This window comes from Sceloporus undulatus, chromosome 2 (assembly GCF_019175285.1).
Source record: "Sceloporus undulatus isolate JIND9_A2432 ecotype Alabama chromosome 2, SceUnd_v1.1, whole genome shotgun sequence".
Lineage (NCBI taxonomy): Eukaryota > Metazoa > Chordata > Lepidosauria > Squamata > Phrynosomatidae > Sceloporus > Sceloporus undulatus.
In genome coordinates this window covers 268,595,648-268,615,467 of record NC_056523.1, presented here as the reverse complement: position 1 = coordinate 268,615,467, position 19,820 = coordinate 268,595,648, and the positions used below count along the sequence as shown (strand labels likewise).

At 40.1% G+C, this 19,820-nt stretch overlaps 1 protein-coding gene across 2 annotated transcripts in view; it reads right to left on the bottom strand.

Annotated features, from left to right (window-relative positions):
• The window catches only part of MCC (MCC regulator of WNT signaling pathway), a 322,683-nt gene that overhangs the window by 73,744 nt on the left and 229,119 nt on the right, over positions 1-19,820 (bottom strand). For both annotated transcript variants that reach the window (XM_042448793.1, XM_042448794.1), the window contains one exon: positions 12,444-12,650. In XM_042448793.1, the coding sequence (XP_042304727.1) occupies positions 12,444-12,650 (207 nt within the window). The remainder of the gene's footprint in view (positions 1-12,443; positions 12,651-19,820) is intronic.

The following is a 19,820-nucleotide window of genomic DNA, read 5'->3' as shown; positions in this document are numbered from 1 at the left end:
GTAGTTTTGTGAGACATTTAGCCTTCTTTGTCAGAGAGCTCTGGTGGCACAACATACTACAAATCCCAGTATTTTTGTTGTTGTTATTTTCTTATATCCCAGGGTTTGGATGCCCACCTTGGCCAAGACACACTCTCTCAGCCTCAAAGGGAGGCACTGCCCCCCCAACAAGCCTTGCATGCCAGGAGAGTCCTAAAAGTCACAACACACGACAACAGCCATATTTCCAAGAGGTCATGGGGAAAGGGAGCTCAGGGCTTGGATGGCCATAGGAGACCTCTGGGAGGCCTTGGTCAAGTCACACTCTCTGGGTCCAGTGAATTTCTATGGTGACCTGGGAGGCTAGAGTCCGGATCCCAGCTCTGCCATGTAAATCCACAGGGTGACATTGGGTAAGTCACACTCTCTCACTCATGGGTATTCTGCACTCTCCTTGCCAATTATTATTATTATTATTATTATTATTATTATTATTATTATTATTGCATCACCATGGGAGAGGTGCAGAGTTGGATCCCATGTATTCCTTCATAGCAGAAGGGGGTTGGACTGGATGGTCCTTGAGGGTCCCCTCTAGCATTTCTTCTTGGGGCTTCACAGTTTATTTGTTGAGACTGGGCATTTCCCCCCCTTTTGTGTGTGTGCCTTCAGCTTTTTTAAAGCATAGGAATGTGCTTTAAACCTCTGCTAAACTTCCTTTTGACATGGTAAGTGAGTTTGAAATGCAAAGTAATTAGCGTAATTATTCGACTTGTCTTTTATTGTCATTCAGAGAAATCTGTGAAAAATATTTCGCTGGCTGCTGAAAGGGAGAGAAGAAATCACCTTTTGAAAGGGGGTTTTGTGGAACGAATATTTTTTAAAAAAATTCTCCTCAAGGTCTCACTGAACGAGGAGAAAAACATGGGTTTCTCCAATCACTAGTGCCAAATTCCCCTGATGTCATGTCCAGCCTGGCTGAGGACTCAGGGGAGGACCCTGACTCTAGCTCTGCACTGAGAGCTCCAGCAGAGGCTGTGGCTCTCGTAGAAAATCAGGAGCCAAATCTCCAGGCAGTAGGGCCTTCTAGTAATGTGGGCATGGAGGAGGATGAGGAGGATCACATACTTACCTTCAGCCAGAGAAAATCCGAAAGAGCGTGCCTCCGGCGTTGGAGGAGGCTTTATGCAAAATGCCAACTCATCAAAAGCTACCTGCACTAATGAGGGCTGATGATAAAAGCCTGGGTATGGCACCAGAGCTTTGTCAGAAGCTATCTATGTTCCTTCGCAAAAACACTCTGTTTTCTGACTCTGTTTGTCTCCTCAGCTTGGATCTTTGATTTTCGGGCTGCCTGACCATCTTGCTTATCTGGAACCCTTGACCTTCTTGAACTGCTTGACAATACTCTTGGTTTGCACCCTGACTGACAATGGACCTTGTTACTAGAGTCTGCCTTTATTTGTAAGTCTGCTCTTTGAAGTTTGCTTTAAATCTACAAGCTCTGTGAAGAGTGTCTTTGTTTTCTGGACTGGTTATCTGCTGCTGGCTGCTTTCCCAAATACCTTGCTATTTACTTATATGGAAACGTAAATGTAACAGAATGTAGGAATATATTTGTTTATGGAAATATTATAAAAATTAAATTAAAAAAAACTTATATGGAAACCAGTGTGGTCAAATGGTGTGAATGCCAGACTATGGGTGCATCCTCACTGCAGAAATAATTCAGGTTGACACCACTTTAACTGCCATGGTTCAATGCTATGGAATTCTGGGAATTGTAATTTTGTGAGACAGCCTCCTCTGACAGAGAAGGTGCCCCAATAAACTACAATTCCACAGCAAAGCGTCATGGCAGTTAAAGTGGTGTCAACTTGGATTATTTTTTGCAGTGTGGGTGCAACCTAAGGGAGATCAGGGTTGAAATCCTTGCTCAGCCACATAAATCCATCACCTTGGGCAAGTTACACATTCTCTCCCTTAGAGGAAAGCAACAACAACCTCCTCTAAATAAATCATGCAGAGATATGATATAGTTGCCCTAAACTGGAGCTGACTTGAAAGCACATAATAACAGCAATGTAATTATATGGATCTGAACAGGTAAGAAAACATTCCTGTCCTATATGAAAAATAAAAAGTAACGTTCATTGAAAATATACCCAACCTGTTTATCTCAAATATTCCAAAGATATGTGCACCCTTCTACTAAGTGATGTAGCTAATAAGCTTCAATAAATACAATGTTATGTATTTATTTCTCTCTAATGGAAACCAAATGATTTATGACATATATTCCATGCACTTGACAACAGTTCAAAGCCTAATCAAATAGGGTCCTGTAAGATGTATCTCTATTATGACTGGCAAGACATGTTGTACTAAACTAACTCGCTCCATTTGTGCTGTAAAACGAATTGGGTCAAAAAGCATAGCCTTTCAGCTGATGAGCCACAGAGTAAATTTCTCTGCCTTGACTTTCAAGAAATAATACACAACGTTTTTCTCTGTGAATGTGTTCAGAGTGCTATTGCTATCATTATCAATACACCAATTTTAATACAGTACTTCTATTTACTGCAGGCACAGGTCCATCATGCCTAGGTCACAAAAGCTCACGAAATGTCCTCTCCTCCACCCCAACTGCCACTGCTGTGTTCTCTGAGGGAGAAAAGAGTAAGAAGAATCTGCTGGACTTAAATCTCTTCCACACTGCCATTCCCATTTCCTTGTATGCCATCTTATTTAAGTTGAGAACAGGGAACTCACCACTCCACAAGAGGTCTGCTGCCTGCCTGCCACTCTGCACCTTCCCTGGTGGACTGCTGCCTACTCCAGACTGCACCCTGTACAAACAGGGACCCAGCCAGTTACTGACTAATAATCAATACAGGATCACCTATTCCCTTTGCAAGGGGATAAAAGCCGGGTGCCTGCTGAGATTGACTGCTTTCCTTTCCCCAGCAGGCAAATACATTTTTATTCAAGAAGGCTTTTACTATGTAATCATTGGGTTGCATGCTGTGTTTATGATGTTCTTAACTTTTGTATTTTTAATGTAATTTTATATTGTTTAAATGAAATGAATCCAATTGTTTTAAAACTGTGTTTAAGTTTTTAACCAATTTTATCTGTGAGCCACCTTGGGTCCCACTCCTTGAGAAAGGTAGAATGTAAAAATAAATAAATAAATAAATAAACTAATGTGAAGAATTTGTACAGTACTCTGGGAGATTTTTTGGCTAAAGGACAGTATTATAAATGTGCTAAAACAAATAGATAAACAAATTGCTAATGGGTGTTAGTCCTATATCTAGATGGCTAAATAGCTTTAGCTATAGCATAATTTCCTTAAATACTTTGGAATATGTGAACATTGGGTGAGAAGATAGATAAATAAGATAGCTGAAGCTAAAGCTGTTTCATGGTTGTACAGGTATGATCTATTTTCTTTGGGGTCATGATAATAATTAGACATTTCCATTGTCAAATGATAACACTATACAATATTAAATTCTTCCGAATGGATTTCCTCCATTTGGGAAAAGAGGTACACAGCCCCTAATAAGTCTGACATCATTTATGGATACACACTATATGCAAAGATTTTGATACAATTTGACACTGAAATGGATATAGGCTTATGATATACAGTAATGCAAAGAGGATACCAGTTTGTCATGCCAATAATAATCGAGTCATTGAGACCAGTCATTTGCTTTCTCTTCATTGGTTTGTGCTCTGGTTCTGGACTGAAACCACATATACTATCTCTCTCTGCAAAGGTCTGCCAGTGTGCTGACAAAAACTTACTCATAAGTGTCTTCAACATCATTGTAATTAATTTCCAGGACAATCTGGAGTCTTCTGATTTAGAAACAACAAAAATATTAAAGCACTCACCTAGTGGTGTTAGTTCTTGCTCCTAGTTAAGAGTTCAAAAACACAAGAATCAAGATGGTAAACAAAGATGGACACCTAATTCTATTCAGTATGCACCACTGACATGGTCTATGACAATCACCAGCATGCTTTAGAAGTCAGCAGCTTGGATGAGGACTAAGATGATCAGTATTCAAATTACTATTTGGCCATGAAGGTCACTGGATGTCATTTAGTCAGTTGCTACATCTCAGTCCAAGCTATGTTGCGGCATTGCCATGAAGATAAAAATGGAAAGAGATAACTTCTTGAAGGAAAGGCAAGATATAAATAATAGAAATTATAAAATAATTATAATAGTAAATCCAGCTGTTTATTAGCTATCTTTGATTAATATGTAATTAATTTGCTTTTAAACTAAATCACATTTTGCAACAGTACTGGTCCGCAGTAAGCTTTTACAGTAGAGATGTTAACATCTGACTATTTGGTCCTTTCAAATGAGTACCAATAATTTCCAATTTTCTCCCTGCTGTGGAAAAAATGAGTAGTTCTGCAGAGACACACATTTTGCATGGAAAAAGTGGGACTTTGAACAAAACCTCCTAGTGTTTCTAGATTGTAATATGAACTTTTTGGTGCAAAATTGCTATTTTTGAAGCAAACGACAACAACAACAACGATCTTGCATTACAAATCTTGAACAAGAAAAACCTTGCACAGGAAAAAAAACCTATCTTTTTTTATTTTTGTGTGCAAGACTCTGTCTTGGGGGTTTTGTGTAAGATTTTTTAACTTTTCTAAAGTTTTTTGTTCTGCAAGATTGTTGGGTTTTTTGTGGTTGTTTGGAAGCAGTGTATTTACCAGAACCCCCACAATCATGCTACCCCTCCTGTACTTCTGTGCAGAATAATTTCCTGTACCATTTTGGGATGTGTGAATACCAGGAAACCATTTTTTTCAGCCAGAAAATAAATAGCTGCAAATATTCTTTCCATCGCTAATTTACAGACATGCATTTGATCCTGCAATATGGTCATGTAGTTTTTCTGGACGTTGCAGTGAGCTTACAGACAATTAGTCTTTGGTATTGGCACAGGGCAGATGTTTGGTGCTTTCAATAGTTGAAAACATGAATATTTTCTAGAGAAGCAGGGTATAAAATCATTCATATTCATGTATTTCATGTTACTTCCTGTGTTTGCTTTAAAGAAATAAAAACAAGGATATATGTTTGTACGTCTAGGTAGAAGCAGCAGTTTTTATAAGCAGTAAACAAACCCCAAGTATTCAGACTGCTCTCCCCCATGGCTAGTTTGCAGAAAGGTAGAACTACATTATGGGCACCCTAGAAATAAGTAATCACCCCATTTACTAATGACCTGTAAGAGATAAAAATCCATACACATGTCATTTCTTAGTTATTGCACTGCAAAGCAGCCCAATCTGTTAACTGAATGCATTAAATATCTAATTTAATTAAACCTCTAACAAACCTCCGAAACCCCACTGAGAGCACTTTGGTTGATTACAGACATTGGGCTGAAGTAACTGCCCTATTGATCTGTTCAGCTTCCACTTCTTTTATCTACCCAATTTCATGCATGTAGAACAAAAACTAAATTTTAGCATGGACTCCTTCCTCAGTCTCTCTGGGGAAATAATATGAAGTGACTTTCAGTTCAGAGTTGCATATATAAAATATTCAGTAGGTCAAGGAAACATTTATTTGTGTGGCAGCTATTGACTGTTTTACAAATGCAAATAAGCTCCCTGGTGCTCAGTATTACATAGTGTGGCTCACATGGACATCTGTAATAAACAGATTTCCTCCAGGGAGAAATAAACTTGCTGTTCAGCAAATTAGCATATGGTTTAGAACATAAGACTTCACTATTTTCCAATAAAACTAGAAGAAGGAAAATAGGTAGGACAATGTTCAATTCTGTGTTTAACAGTCTGGAACCTATTATTTGCATGGTATGTCAAGCTCAATGTGTAGGGACAACAACAAACAGATGAAGGTATTCCCTCTTTAATTATCATACTGGTTTCATTTCCCCAAAAAGATCCCAACTTGACATTGCTCATCTATCTTAGAGGAGATAGACAGACTGGCCACTGGGAGATTCTAGGAGTTGTGGTCCCATAACATAATACTTGCAAGAACTGAACGGGGAATTAGCCGTATTCTGTGTTCGCTAACCTATGGCACACGAGCCAGAAGTGGCACACAGGCCAGTTTGTGTGGGCATGGCAGCCATCAGTGGAAGGGGTGGGGGGTGGGGCGTGCATGCACACGCGCGGCCCAGTTTGCCCCATTAGAACAGAGCCATAAGGAGCCAGCTGGGAATTTCACCCCTTGCCATTAGTGTTCTGGGAACTGTAGTCTTTATTATTTGACCTCAAGTCTTTTCCAACTTATGATGACCTTAAAGCAAACTTTTCATGGGGGTTTCTTGACACAATTTTTTCAGAGGAGGTTTGTGGCAGCAGCAGCAGGGCATGGAGGAGAAGGAGGAGGAGGAGGAAGAAGAGGAAGGAAGGAAGGAACTGATGGCGATGGGGGGGCATGAGAAAGGAGGAGGAAGAGGAAGGAAGGGGGGAGGGAAATGGTGGTGGTGGGGGGCATGAGGAAGGGGAGGAGGAAGGAAGAGAAAGGTGGAGGAAGGAAGGAAGGCACCCCTGAGGGCATGAAGAGCATCTCTGGGCTCTCTTGGGATGGTCCAGCAGAGGGGGGACGGTCTTTCTTTGGGGGAAAGCAGGGGAGGGAGCCAGGGATGATGATGATGATGATGATGATGATGATGATGATGATAATAATAATAATAATAATAATTTATATTATTTATATTCCACTTAATCACTCAGAATCCAAGCGGATTACAACAATAAAACAAGATACAGTTAAAAATTCTAAAAAAACAAAAACAAAACCCTATCCCTCCCGCCCAGTATAAAAAAATAGTAGTACTAAAAGGAAATTAAACCAGAAGGACATTAAAACAATAGTATAAAATAACAGTTAAACTAGGTAGGCGATTTGTAGGAAGTTTATAGCAGGTCCAGGATTTTATTTATTTTATTTGGTTTATTTGTGGACTTTCTGTCCAGGAGGCTGTCCAAAAGGTCCTCCATTTTGAGCAGGATCTAGGGCTGGACCCCCTGTTTTCCTTTGGGTCACCCACCCCTCTTGCTCAAGCAGGTCTGATGGAGGGTAGTCCTTGCAAGGTCTCCCAGCCTCCTTCACAATCCCTTCCCCCTTCCCAAAGCGCTTTTGAAAGGAAAGGAAAGGAAAGGAAAGGAAAGGGGGCAGAGATGGATGCCCTCAAGGATCCCCAGGCTGAGCAGCAGGGATGGGGGGACCCCCGGTTGGCCATGGCTTTGCTTGGAGGTTGGACTTGGAGTGGGCTTTGTTTTGTCCAGTCCAGAGACATCAGGGTTGTTGTTGTGGCTGAACATGGGACTTTGTCAGAGTGCCACAAATCAGGGGTATTTCTGGGCTGCAAGAGACCATTTGCCTTTGCAGCTTTGCAGAAGAGTTGTGGGGATTCAGCCATCCTTTTAGGGCTTGGTCCCACTGAGAGTCTCCCCCACCGAATCCTAGATTAGAGCCACTGAGTTAATGGAATCCTACATGTTCATTCACTGTTCAGCAATTGATTGGATTAGTTAGGAATAACCAACAGGAATTGATTTATTTGTATTTTATTTATTTTATTTGGTTTATTTGTGACCTTTCTGTCCAGGAGGCTGTCCAAAAGGTCCTCCATTTTGAGCAGAATTGTGGTTGTTTCTGACTTATTGCAACCCAAGGGTTTTCTTGACAAGATTTCTTCTGAGGTTTCCCCCCCCTTTTTGCCATGGCCACCCTCTGAGGCTAAGAGAGTGTGACTTGCCCCCATTTTTGTGTACTTTCAAGTCTTTTCCAACTTAGGGCGTCTCTAAGTTTCTGTAGAGGAGGTTTGCCATTGCTTTCTTCTGAGGCAGAAAGAGTGCAACGTGTGTGTGTGGTGCCTTCAAGTCATTTCTAACTTATGGTGACCCTAAGATGAAACTATCATGGAGTTTTCTTGGTAAGTTTTGTTGGGGAGGTACTATTGCTAGCCTGAGACTGAGGGAATGTGCCTTGGGTTTTTCCCTGGAAGTACTGGTAATGGAATGCCACTGAGTTTGGGCACTTGGACTCAAAAAGGTTCGCCATCACTGGCCATATTCATGGATGACAGGTCTCCTAGTAATTGCAAATCACAGTGGTTATACTGAACCTTCATATTATGAGAGAGTTTGCAAGTGAATCCCATTTGGGCGTGACCATCTGGCAAGCCTACCAGTTTCATGTCCTATTTGTGGACTTGAATGGGAACTAGATTTTGACAAGACAGCCCCTTGGTCTGATCTAGTTAAGGTTTTCTTAGTATAAGCAAGCCAAATGGTGATGGAGAGCAGCTCAGCTGAGTCAGCAAGTTGATTTATTTATGTACTTTTAACTATATTTTTATTTTAACTAGGTGTTTAGTTTGTAAATAATATTTTATATTTTAACCGTATTTCTATGAAATCTTAATCTGAGTCACTTTGAATATACACCAGGGAATTATCTATTTTATCTCCTGACATGTTTATGTATGAGCTTCCATGTTTATCTGCTATATCTTAAATGTCCCAGTGCATCACATTTAAAATATTCATAAAGGATAACTATGTAACATCTGAAAGCCAATGTGATACAATGGACTACAACTCTGGAGACCAGGCTTCAAATCCCTTCTCATCAAAGGAAATCCACTGGGTGACCTCAGGCAACCCATACTCTCTCAGCTTCAAAGGAAGGCAAAAGCAACTTCCCCAAAAACAAACATTGACAAGAAAACCCCATGATAAGTTTGACTTCGGGTTACATAAGTTAGAAACAACTTGAAGGTTCACAACAACATGATATGTCTCAGATTCACAAGGAAAGACAAAGCAGGGGTCAAGCCTTCCCATAACCAAGTGTGTACATGTAAACAGATTGTCTATGAAAGCTCTGGAAATATCTATTATTATGAGGATTGGGAAGGGTGCAGAAAGAAGCCAACAGAAGAATTCACAGACTAGAAGGGCAGCAAAGCAGTGAAAAAGCCAAGAGTGAGTAGACAGTGGCCTACAAAATGGAGCAAATATTCTGGCACTCATACTTCTAAAGAACTCTACATCATTTCAAAAAAAGAAGAACCAGTAATCTACAAGCTAGTCAGTGTGACTTCCACACCAGGAAAAATATTAGAATGGATTATACAGGAGTTTGTCTGCAAGTATCTACAGTGGTACCTCGGGATACGAATTACCCAGCTTACGAATTTTTCGGGATACGAAAAAATCCCATAGGGATTTATTGTTTCGGGTTACGAACGTTTTTTCGGGTTACGAAAAAACGCCGGCGCTGTTTAAATGGAGCCGCGGCTCTGCCGCGGCTTTTTTCCCCATTAGCGCCTATGGCAATTCGGGTTACGAAGGTTTTTCGGGTTACGAAATTAGCCGCGGAACGAATTAATTTCGTAACCCGAGGGAGCACTGTAGATGACAACGCAGTGATCAGCAGGAGCCATCATGGGGTTGTTGAACATAAATGCTACCAAACACCATACTACTAGCAGAAAACATCACAGACTTGGAACAAATACTGAGGAAGGTCAAATAAGAAAGTACAAAGGCAGGCTTGCTGCTGAGCCTAAAGAAAACAAAAATATGACCACAGAAGATCTACAAAAGCTCAGCCTAGACAATGAGAAAACTGAAACAGTAAAAGAATCCCTGTAACTTGGATGAAACACTGATCAGAATTGAGACTGCAGCCAAGAAATAAGAAGACTAGGGCCCTGTACAGACCGGCCTGAAAGGCTGGCCTGGGGTTTGAGTCAGGGTGTCACGTCCAGATGACACACGCCCTGACTCTGCCCCCAGGGTGCCGTGATGCCATGCGCCGCTCCCCATGGCATGAGGTGTCATGGCGCTCCTCCAGTGCTGCGTCCATACAACACAGTGCCAAAGGAGCACCATATAGCAATGCCACCGTGGCTATGGCGCCCTTTCAAGGACACAAAAAGGAGCTGCTTTTTGCGGTTCCTTTTTGAACCCTTGACAGGCTGCATTTGGGCCGTGGTGTGAGGTTGCCACAGCCCTGACCCGGCTAGGAAAGAGGCGGTCTGTCAATCCCCTAAGAACAGGAAGGGAAGTTATGAAAGAACTAGACAAGATACTAAAGAGTAAAGACAGACGACTGAATACTAAAGTTGAAATTGTCCAAGCCACTGTATTCCCCGTTGCCATGTACAGATGTGAGAACTGGAGATGTGGTGCTATAGAAGAGTGTCATGCCTCCAGAGCATCTTTGATGTTCTTGAGACATATATTTAGTTAAGATTATATTAGGTTTTCTATGTATTAGTTTAAGAGGGGAAATACAGGTCTATAGCTTTAAGAAAGACAAGGATTGTGGGAAATCCCAGGGTCTTATACTGTCTCCCTCTAGTTAGTTTCAGTGTGTAGTAAGATTTCAGCCAAGTCAGACCTGGAGAGAGTATTTTCCTTTGACAAAGAGATAAGTCCACAGAAGAAGAAAGATAGTCCTCAAAAGAAGAAAGATAGAATCCACCAAGAAGAGAACAAGGTATTTAGGAAGAACTATTAAGAAAAAGGAAATCAGTTTCATGTTTGTGTTTATAACCAGTAAAGCTTTTGAAACTTAAGAAATTTGTGGACAAGTCTTTTGTTCTGGCTGTGTTCCCAAGAGCCAGAGGCCTTACTACACCCAAAGCCCATAGTATTGCTCTTGGGACAAAACAAAGAGAGATGAAGATACTATGGCCAGCCAAAAAGACAAACAAATGGGTACTTGAACAGATAAAGCTTCAACTTTCCCTGGAGGCCAAGGTGATGAAATTGAGGCTTTTGAGGCCACATAATAAGAAGGCATGACTCAATGGAATAGACAATAATGCTGGGAAAGGAAGAGGGTAGTAGAAAGAGAGGAAGACTGCATGACAGTTGGATAGACTCAATCAGGAAGGCTATGGTTCTGATTCGACAGGACCTAAGCAAAACTGTGGAAGATAGGGAGGCTTGGAGATATCTATTCTACAGGGTTGCCATGAGTTAGGGTCAACTTGAGGGCAGTTAACAACAGCAGCAGCAGCAACAACAACAAACTAGCCATAACTTTTTTTCATCAGTTTCATAGATGGTGGGAATGCTGGGAATGTCATTTACCTGGATTTCAGCAAAACGTTTTATAAGGTCCCTCAGGATATTTTGAATAGGAAACTAACTAAATAAGGTATAGATGGAAACACTATCACATGGATCCATAGTCGGTTGGAAAGCTGTGCTTAAAGACTTGTCATCACTGGCTGTGCTTTAAACTGGAAGGAGGTCTCAAGTGAGGTATTGTCTTGGGGCAGATGCTCTTCAGTATCTTTACCAGTAATTTAGATGATGGGTTTGAGGAAATTCTTACGAAATTTGCAAATGACAACAATCTTGAAGGTACAGCTAACACATCAGAAGATAGGAAAATATTCAGATGGATCTAGATAAACTACAAAACTCGACTGAAATTCATAAAATGAAATTCAACAGAGACAAATAGAAAACTCTATATCTAGGCCACAAAAACCAAATGCACAATATAGGATGGGAGAAACTTGGCTCAGTAGTACATGTGGAAAGGACATTGGAATTATTGTTGATAATAAGTTGAACAGGAGTCAGCAGTAAGCGGCTGCAGCAAAGATACCAAATGGTATCTTAGCCTGCATTAACAGAATCTAAGACAGGGTACAGACCGCCTTGCTTTGCTAGGAAGCTGCAGTGGACAAACTGCGCGGCTTCCTCGCACAGCAAAAAGAACCCGCAAAAACGGGTTCTTTTTGTGGTGCCATTGTGACTCCACAGTGCGCCTATGGCGCACTCGTGACGTCACAATGGTGTCGGGACGTGCGGACGCTAAGCATCTATTGCGTCAAAATGACTGCGCCCATCTGTAGGGTTGCCTCGGGGTGTCGCCCATCTGTAAGCAACGCCCTGAGGCAACCCTAGCACGTATTCCTTATGTGCTAAAAGGCCCATCTGTACTAGGCCTTAGTTTCCAAGTGGAGAAAAGCAATAGTTTTCCTATATTCGGCACTGGTCCGGCTTCATCTGGAGTACTGTGTTCAGTTCTGGGCACCACATTTAAAAAAAATTATATAGACAAGTAGTAGAGTTTAGAGAAGAGAAATGAAGATAGAAGGCACGGAGAACAAAACAAACTGGAATAAATTAAAGGAGCTGGGAATGTTCCTGCACCATCAGAACATAGAACTAGGTCTATGGTTTTAAATTACAAGAGGGTAGATTTTGATTCAACATCAGAAGAAAGATTTTCACGGTGAACCATTTGCCTAGAGAGGTGCTGGGGTCTCCTCTGGGTGTCTTCAAAAAGAGGCTAGACAGCTACCTGCTGGGGATGCTATAGCTAGAGATCCTGCACTGAGTAGAGGCTTGGGACCCTTCCAGCTCTATAATTCTGTGATGGTTTTAAGTGACTGGGAGCTCACCCTTCTACGTAACCTGTCTCGTTCTTCCCGGATTGCATTCATAGTAGCCTTGGTCCTATTTAGCTCCTCCTCCTTGCTGCACAGCATTGCTGTCAGGCTTTCATTCTCTTCCCTCAAGCCTGCCAGTTCCTTTTCCCATCGAGACCTCTCTTCAGCCAGATTTGGATACAGGTCCCGTCCTAGTACACCTTCAATCTCTTCAACTGTCTGCAACAGAGAAAGGAATACACACAATATTAACAAGAATCAATAGCACACACATTGATTCCCTTTGAATCATCCTTTTCAATGTTACACAAGCAACTTTTATCTGAAATAATAATAATAATAATAATAATATATTTATATTTCCCACCTCTCCCAAATGGATCGAGGTGGGATTACAGCCCAATAAAATATAAACAAAAACACATCAATAAAATACAATAAGAAAGAGTTAGATTAAAACTAGCTCATCATTATATAACAATACAATACAATACAATGCAGTTACAGTAATACAGAGGTCAGAAAGTGGAGCAATATTCTTACACGAGGTCAGGTGGATAAGCTTGCCGGAAGAGATCCGTCTTAAGTGCCTTCTTAAATGCTTCCAAGGAGGCAATAAGACGGATCTCTTCCAGAAGACTATTCCACATGCAATTGATTTGCTACAAATATGCCACCATTTGACAACTGAAATCAAATGGACCCAGCTTAAAAATATCATAAAGCTTTTAAATCACTATTCTAGGACTTCTTGCTCCAGGTACTCCTTGACTATGTTTACATGGACGTTATCCATCCTTTCATCCAATTAACTCAATATAGTGAACACTGCTTTCCCTTCCACACTTTACCCTCAAAAAAGGCCTGTGAGAAAAGCCAGACTGAATGAGAGTGACTGCCCCAACAGGTTTACAAAGCCCCTTTACAAACATTAATGTAAAAAATAATAAAAAAGCGTTAGTTGACAACTTTTTTCCATTTACAAGAAGTATTGGTCAAATGGTCTTTTTGAGGGTTGCCCTCAGATAGCTTTTAAACTGGTTAGTCATGGTAACTCAGGACGGAGGCTGGATAGTGGTTGAAAAACATATTACAGGATTCTGACCAGAAAACAAGAATTAATAACTTCTTAGTAACCAGCCAGGGGCTTAGCTAAAAAAAAAAGGACTCTGGTTGGTACACTGAAAAGCAAACAAACCAAGATTTCCTTGTCCACCGTCTGGAAGGATGAACAGCGTCATTTTGAGTTTTCAAGAAGATCTTATGCATTTACGTTATGTGCCAAAGAAAAGAAGCAGAATGATTCTCCTTTCTTCAGTACACAGTTATGCAGTAAGGTCACATCATAAACTGAACCTTGAGGTCATTGTTTAGTATAATAAAACTAAAAAGGAAGTGGATGTGGTGGCTTAGTGGTTAAGATGCCAATTCTGATGATAGGAAGATCAGAAGGTTGACAGTTTGAGGCTCAAGTGCTGCATGACGGGGATAGCTCCTGTCACTAGTCCCAGCCTCTGACAACCTAGCATTTCAAAAACATGCAAATGCAAGTAGATGGATAGCTACCACTAAGAAAACCCTATGAAATTAATGGGATCACCATAAGTCAACAGGCAATTTGAAGGTGCATGTGCATGTGCATACACACAGACATGAACCAAATTAGACTGAGTTTTAAACTTCATTTAAAAGAAAACATTTACAAACAATTTCCCCCCAAGGCCCCTCCCCAAATTACATTTTTCATTTATATCTTGTTATACTAATGTAAGCCACTGTCATTTATAAAACACATTTGCTCACCAGGCATCAAACACACTAATTAAGCTCTAAAATGGACAGCAGAGTGCACTCCACTTAATCAGTCAATATACAAAGTGGACTACTTTCACTAACTAATTAAGCAAAACCAAAGTCACTGTTAACCAAGGGAGCTGCCTTCCATTAACATAAACTTTTATGGAAAGATGTCTTTCAGGATCCCTGAATACACCTTTTATCTATAATTTCAGGGCCTTATCTGGGTTATTGCCTGTATTTATTGTTGTTTTGGTGTACTCTTTGTTGTCATGTTTTGTTTTAGAATGTACTAATAAAATTTTAATAGAAACCCACAAACTTTTATCTTATTGGTTGAGGGGGGTGCAGATTGTAAGGTGTATGTCATAGCCATTTAAATCTATGTTGCAAAGTTTCAAATTGAGCCATATTGAGATAAGGTGAGATGGTTCAAGTCTTAATGACAGTATGTATATGTATGTAGACAAGCAAATCAAAGCTGAAATTCTTTCAAGCTCCTACAGGGTCACCTCCATGTCCTCTATCATTTTAAGCACTTTTTTTTACAAGCCCAGCTGCTGCACTGGTGTGCTGTGGGAGAAGGAGAGGATTCATGTTAATTCACTCATATCCTCTTTACACATGAACAGTTCAGACATGGAAACAACTAATCTAACCTGGCCTTTCCAGGCAAACATTCTCTGAAGATGCCAGCCACAGATGCTGGCGAAACATCAGGAAGAAACTCTGCTAGAACATGGCCACATAACCCGAAAAACCCACAAAAAACTATGGATGCTGGCCATGAAAGCCTTCGACTTCACCTCCTTGGTAACATACATGTGTAGGTTTCTATTGTGAAACATAGCATGAACCAGACTACACATCTCCAGCAGCAATTCCTGCAATCAAAACTGCACTTTTTCCAATGGAGTGATCACATGTTTCTCCCATATAATTGAAGGCATGGGCTCTGAAAGAAAGAAAGAAACCAGTAGTAGTTTCCTCTACTATCACTGCTTGCATGTTCCTAAGGTGAGGAGAATGGGGGGGGGGGTGCAGGCAAATCCCATTCATTTAGGTAAGTTTCCCCTTAAAATGTAATAATTACAGCAGGGTATGTTTTTGGAGTATTTCTTTAATTTGTTCATTTAGCCAAATTTGATTTTCCCAACTCAGTACCTGCCAGGTATGTTGGACTATAACTTCCATAACCCTGAACTGCATAGTTTGGGAAATCTGCTCAAAATATTTTTATCCCACATTTTGTCCAAAATAAGAGCTCAACAGCTGTTTTAAAGTGTGTTAATAGAGTCCCAGTTTCTTTCCTCAGATTTCCCACCAGTTCCAATATCCAGCCAAAAGATAAACTGCATCATTAGGTCTCCTTTACATTCAGTAAACTTGACAAAGCTGCCAGGATTCTGGATGCATCGGTGAACATCATCTCTGAAGTGTGACCAAAAATATAAAATAAAAAAAGTGTAACGCAAAAACCCTTTGAGACAAGTAAAGAAATGTAAGGCACCAGCTTTCTTTTCTTTGAACAAGAAATAAAATGCACAGAAAAGCCCAAGAAGATCGGAATAGCTTGGCTGGAATAAAAATGATAACATAATAGCAACATTTCAAACCTTCTTCAACCAAAGCCTTTAAAATGGCTTGCAAAGAATATCAAACACAAAAACACCCACAATTAACCAATGTAATTTAAAATGGTTTAAACCGTTCAAGCTCATGGTAAAAATAGTAATATAGCAACACTAAACCAAGAGTGATTTTCCTGCTGTGTGGACTAAAGAGGACAAGGGTCAGCAATAAATGTTGCAGTGGAGAGTGCTTCTCTGGATGGTGATCCAGAGGATATTTAATTTGATTTCCCCTCCCTACTGGTTTGCTATTTTTTCTCCAAGCAGTCAGGCAGCAGCATTCCTTAGCCAGTAAGCACACACAGTCCTGAAAGATGGTTTTAGGCAATCTTCCCCTGTAATGAACCCCTGTTTTCTGATGTAAAACAACAGTGCCATCCAGAATATATATGTTTTATTTGTCTCTTCCTCAGGGAAGTCATCAGTGGGCAAATATCTTACTTTTAGTACCATGTGTAGAAAGTAAGCTCCTCCCCATAATTATAACACTGGTTGGAACCTCTTTTCTAATGTAAAGTTCAGAGTCATTTGGAAAGTGAATCTAGCCTCAGAATAATTTTCTGATGGACTAGATTACCAGCATCATAAATTTCAGCTTATTGTCCCATTGGGTAAAACAACAGACTATCTCTGGTAAGTGCTTGCTTTTTAAGTGATATCATATTCCATAAATACATGATACTTTACCCTCAGGCTCTGGCTTCCTGGAAACAACTAATTGGGAACCCAAGTATGATGCTTGAGACCATCTTCCCCACAAAGAATTCTGTACATGCTTTGAAACCCAAAACTCTATTCAAGTAGATAATATTTCACTAGCTACGTTAGACTCTGCATTGTGGAGAAACTGTAGCTCCTGTATTCTTCAAGGACAGTCCCACACAGATCACATCAGAATAATCTGATTTAGAGGTTACTAGGCTCTGTGTTAAAGGAGAGTGTATAGATTCCTCAATCCTTGCACAACCCCACACAGTACATTTATAAAACTTTCTGATCCTATACAGGATGGTTCCCATGGGTGCACCAACAGTCCCTTTATGATGGCTTATGTGTGTGATTTGAAGCAGCAGAAACACTGACAAGCAAAACAATATTCAGTTGCCCATCTATTTTTGCAGGAAATCCATTCCAGACCCCTACCACTAAAATGAAAAATCACTGATATTCAAGCCCCATTGTCTTGAATGGCGGTGCATGCCCAGGGGCACCCATGAGCACGTGCCCCATTTTGTCCCCCTCCGTTTTCTGCCTGCAAATGGGCAAGGGACGCTGATTCCAAATCCATTAAAACGGAGGGGCGACTGTACTCTAAAACAAACAGATGGTCCAGAAGGATACCATGGGTCATATTATTACTGGCCACTGAAAGAAAAAGAATCACAAAATCCTAAGAGTTGGAATGGGTCATAGGGGTCATCAAGTCCAACCCCTTCCATGCAGGAATACACAAAGCACTCTTGAAAGATGTTCATTCATTCAACCTCTGTTCAAAGCCCTCTAAAGGAGAGGCCATCAGCTTTAATGAAATTATTCCACTATCAAACAGCTCTTACAGTAAATAAATGCTTCCCAATGTTTAGGTAGAATTTGTTTTCTTGTACTGGAATTTGAATTCATTGTTTTGTGTTCTAGTCTCTAGAGCAACAGAAAACAAAAGCACACCTTCTTCCATAAGATGTACTTTTAGATATTTAAAAATGACTATCATGTCACTTCTCAGTCTTTTTTTTTACAAGCTAAACATATACAGCTCCCTCAGTTGTGTCACACAAGACTTCATTTCCAGACCTTTGATCATCTTAGCTGCTATTCTCTGGATATTCTCTAACTTGTTGATATCCTTCTTGAACTGTGGTTCTCAGAACTGGACACAATATTCCAGATGAGGACTGACCAAAACATATTCTTCCTGTTCATTTCTGAGTGAAGATCTTCCAATATTGCAACCAAGACAGTTTCTGTACTGACATCTGAAGTCACTTTGAAATTGATCCAGATAAACAGTATCATCCAAAGAGATTCATTGATGAACAACATTATGTGATTCAACAGCTTACTTTGGAAAAGATTAGGTAAGAAACCATCCTAGCCCTGAAGGTCAATATGCTTTGAAACACTTGATATCCTTAAATTTAAAAATTCACACCCCTTCTCAAGTTTGTATTTTAGGATGCAAATGACAAATCAGCCCTTTGGAGTTTGTTAAACAGGGGAACCAGTCAAAATATAGCAGAGCAGAGCATTCCCCCGGAGAGCAGGAAAATGAAGGTTGTTATAAAGTCTAAATTTTTGTGTCTTAACATCTCTCATGAAGCCCAACTAGAGTCACTAGACGTTCAAAAAGCTACTAATCTCCAGTTAAAACCTTCAGGATTTACTTACCTAGGGATCACCATTACAAAAATTTTCAATCAGTTAATCCCCTGAAATTACAACAAAATACCTAAATGGTTAGGTCTCTAAGACACTAGAATGGAAGATATTGAAACTCTCCATTCTAGGCAGAATAGACCTCATTAAAATGTTTATTGTCCCTTGTCTATCCTTTCTATTTCAAACTATCCGACTTCAGCCACCACAGACAAAACTCAGACTTTGGCAAAATCTCATCAATACATTTGCTTTTAACCATAAGAGACCCAAATTTCAGGAAATCTATGCAACATCTCTCCTCCAAAAAGGGGAGATAGCGATGCCTGATTTCAACTATATTTACAGCATTCCAACTTGGTCAAATCCCTCCTTTAACATACACTAGGTCAGTGATGGTGAACCTATGGCATGCGTGCCATAGGTGGCACTCAGAGCCTTCTCTATGGGCACATGTGCCGTCACCCCAGTACAGAGTTTGCCAGAGTTTGTTACTAGAAAGCCAGAGGGACATGGCACTTTGCAATAAATAAGTGGGTTTTGGGTTGCAATTTGGGCACTCAGCCTCTAAAAGGTTCACCATCACTGCACTAGGTTAACATGGAAATGAATGGCCCCCCAATCAATTGATCTTGGTTTGTTCTTTAACAAACTCACTCTGCAAGTAATTCAACACATTAAAAACCCATGGCTACAAGCATTAGTAAAGATATGGTCAAGACGGATAGAAGGAACTTCTAGCACCAGCTCCCTCTCTTATTTGTTCATATATTTTTTTCTATTCCCCTGATAAATTCAATCAATTCCAGGGTGGAAACAACAAGGCGTATATTTTGTCTGAGACCTTTTTTGTAATGGCAGACCAAAAGCAACTGATGAACTAACTTTAGACTTAGAGCCATTAAAGGTTAGTTGGTTTCATTTCCATCAGATAATTGCTTTTACAATTAATATGTCTTTGGTTTCTTTGGATATTTGGTGGAATAGGGTATGAGACCTATGGTTACTTGAAAAAATGTCTGACAGAATGGCAAGTTACAGAGGATGACCAAAATCAGTACTTTTCATGGATAAAATGGTTACCACCCATTGACTTGGGTGAGATGAATTGTTTTATTTTGCTTTATTGTTGTATTATGTTTTGTACATAGTTGTTTACTTATAATAGTAAAAAATAAATATTAAAAAAGGTACACTCACTTCTGTCTTTATGAGTGTCTGTTGTGTCCAGAATACTGGCACATTTCAACTTTTAAAGGAATCTTGATCTGAACATGTTCCAAACTCACACCTCTATGTATAATGGTGGGAAACTGGTGAATTCAATAAACTAGCTGATATACCGTACACAACAGTTTCCTAGAGTTGTTTTGTATGTGAATGTAAACATGAATGCATGCAAACACACACACTGTAAACAATATCCTTAGCACTGCATTGTAAATTTAGCAACAAATATTTAGGGCAATGTAAATTCAACTACTTATTTTTTTATCTTTTCATTTTTACCTAGCTACAATAAAAAATGGATTTGTAAATTGATACTAGACTGCTACTACAGGCCTTTTAGTCATATTTGTATTTGACA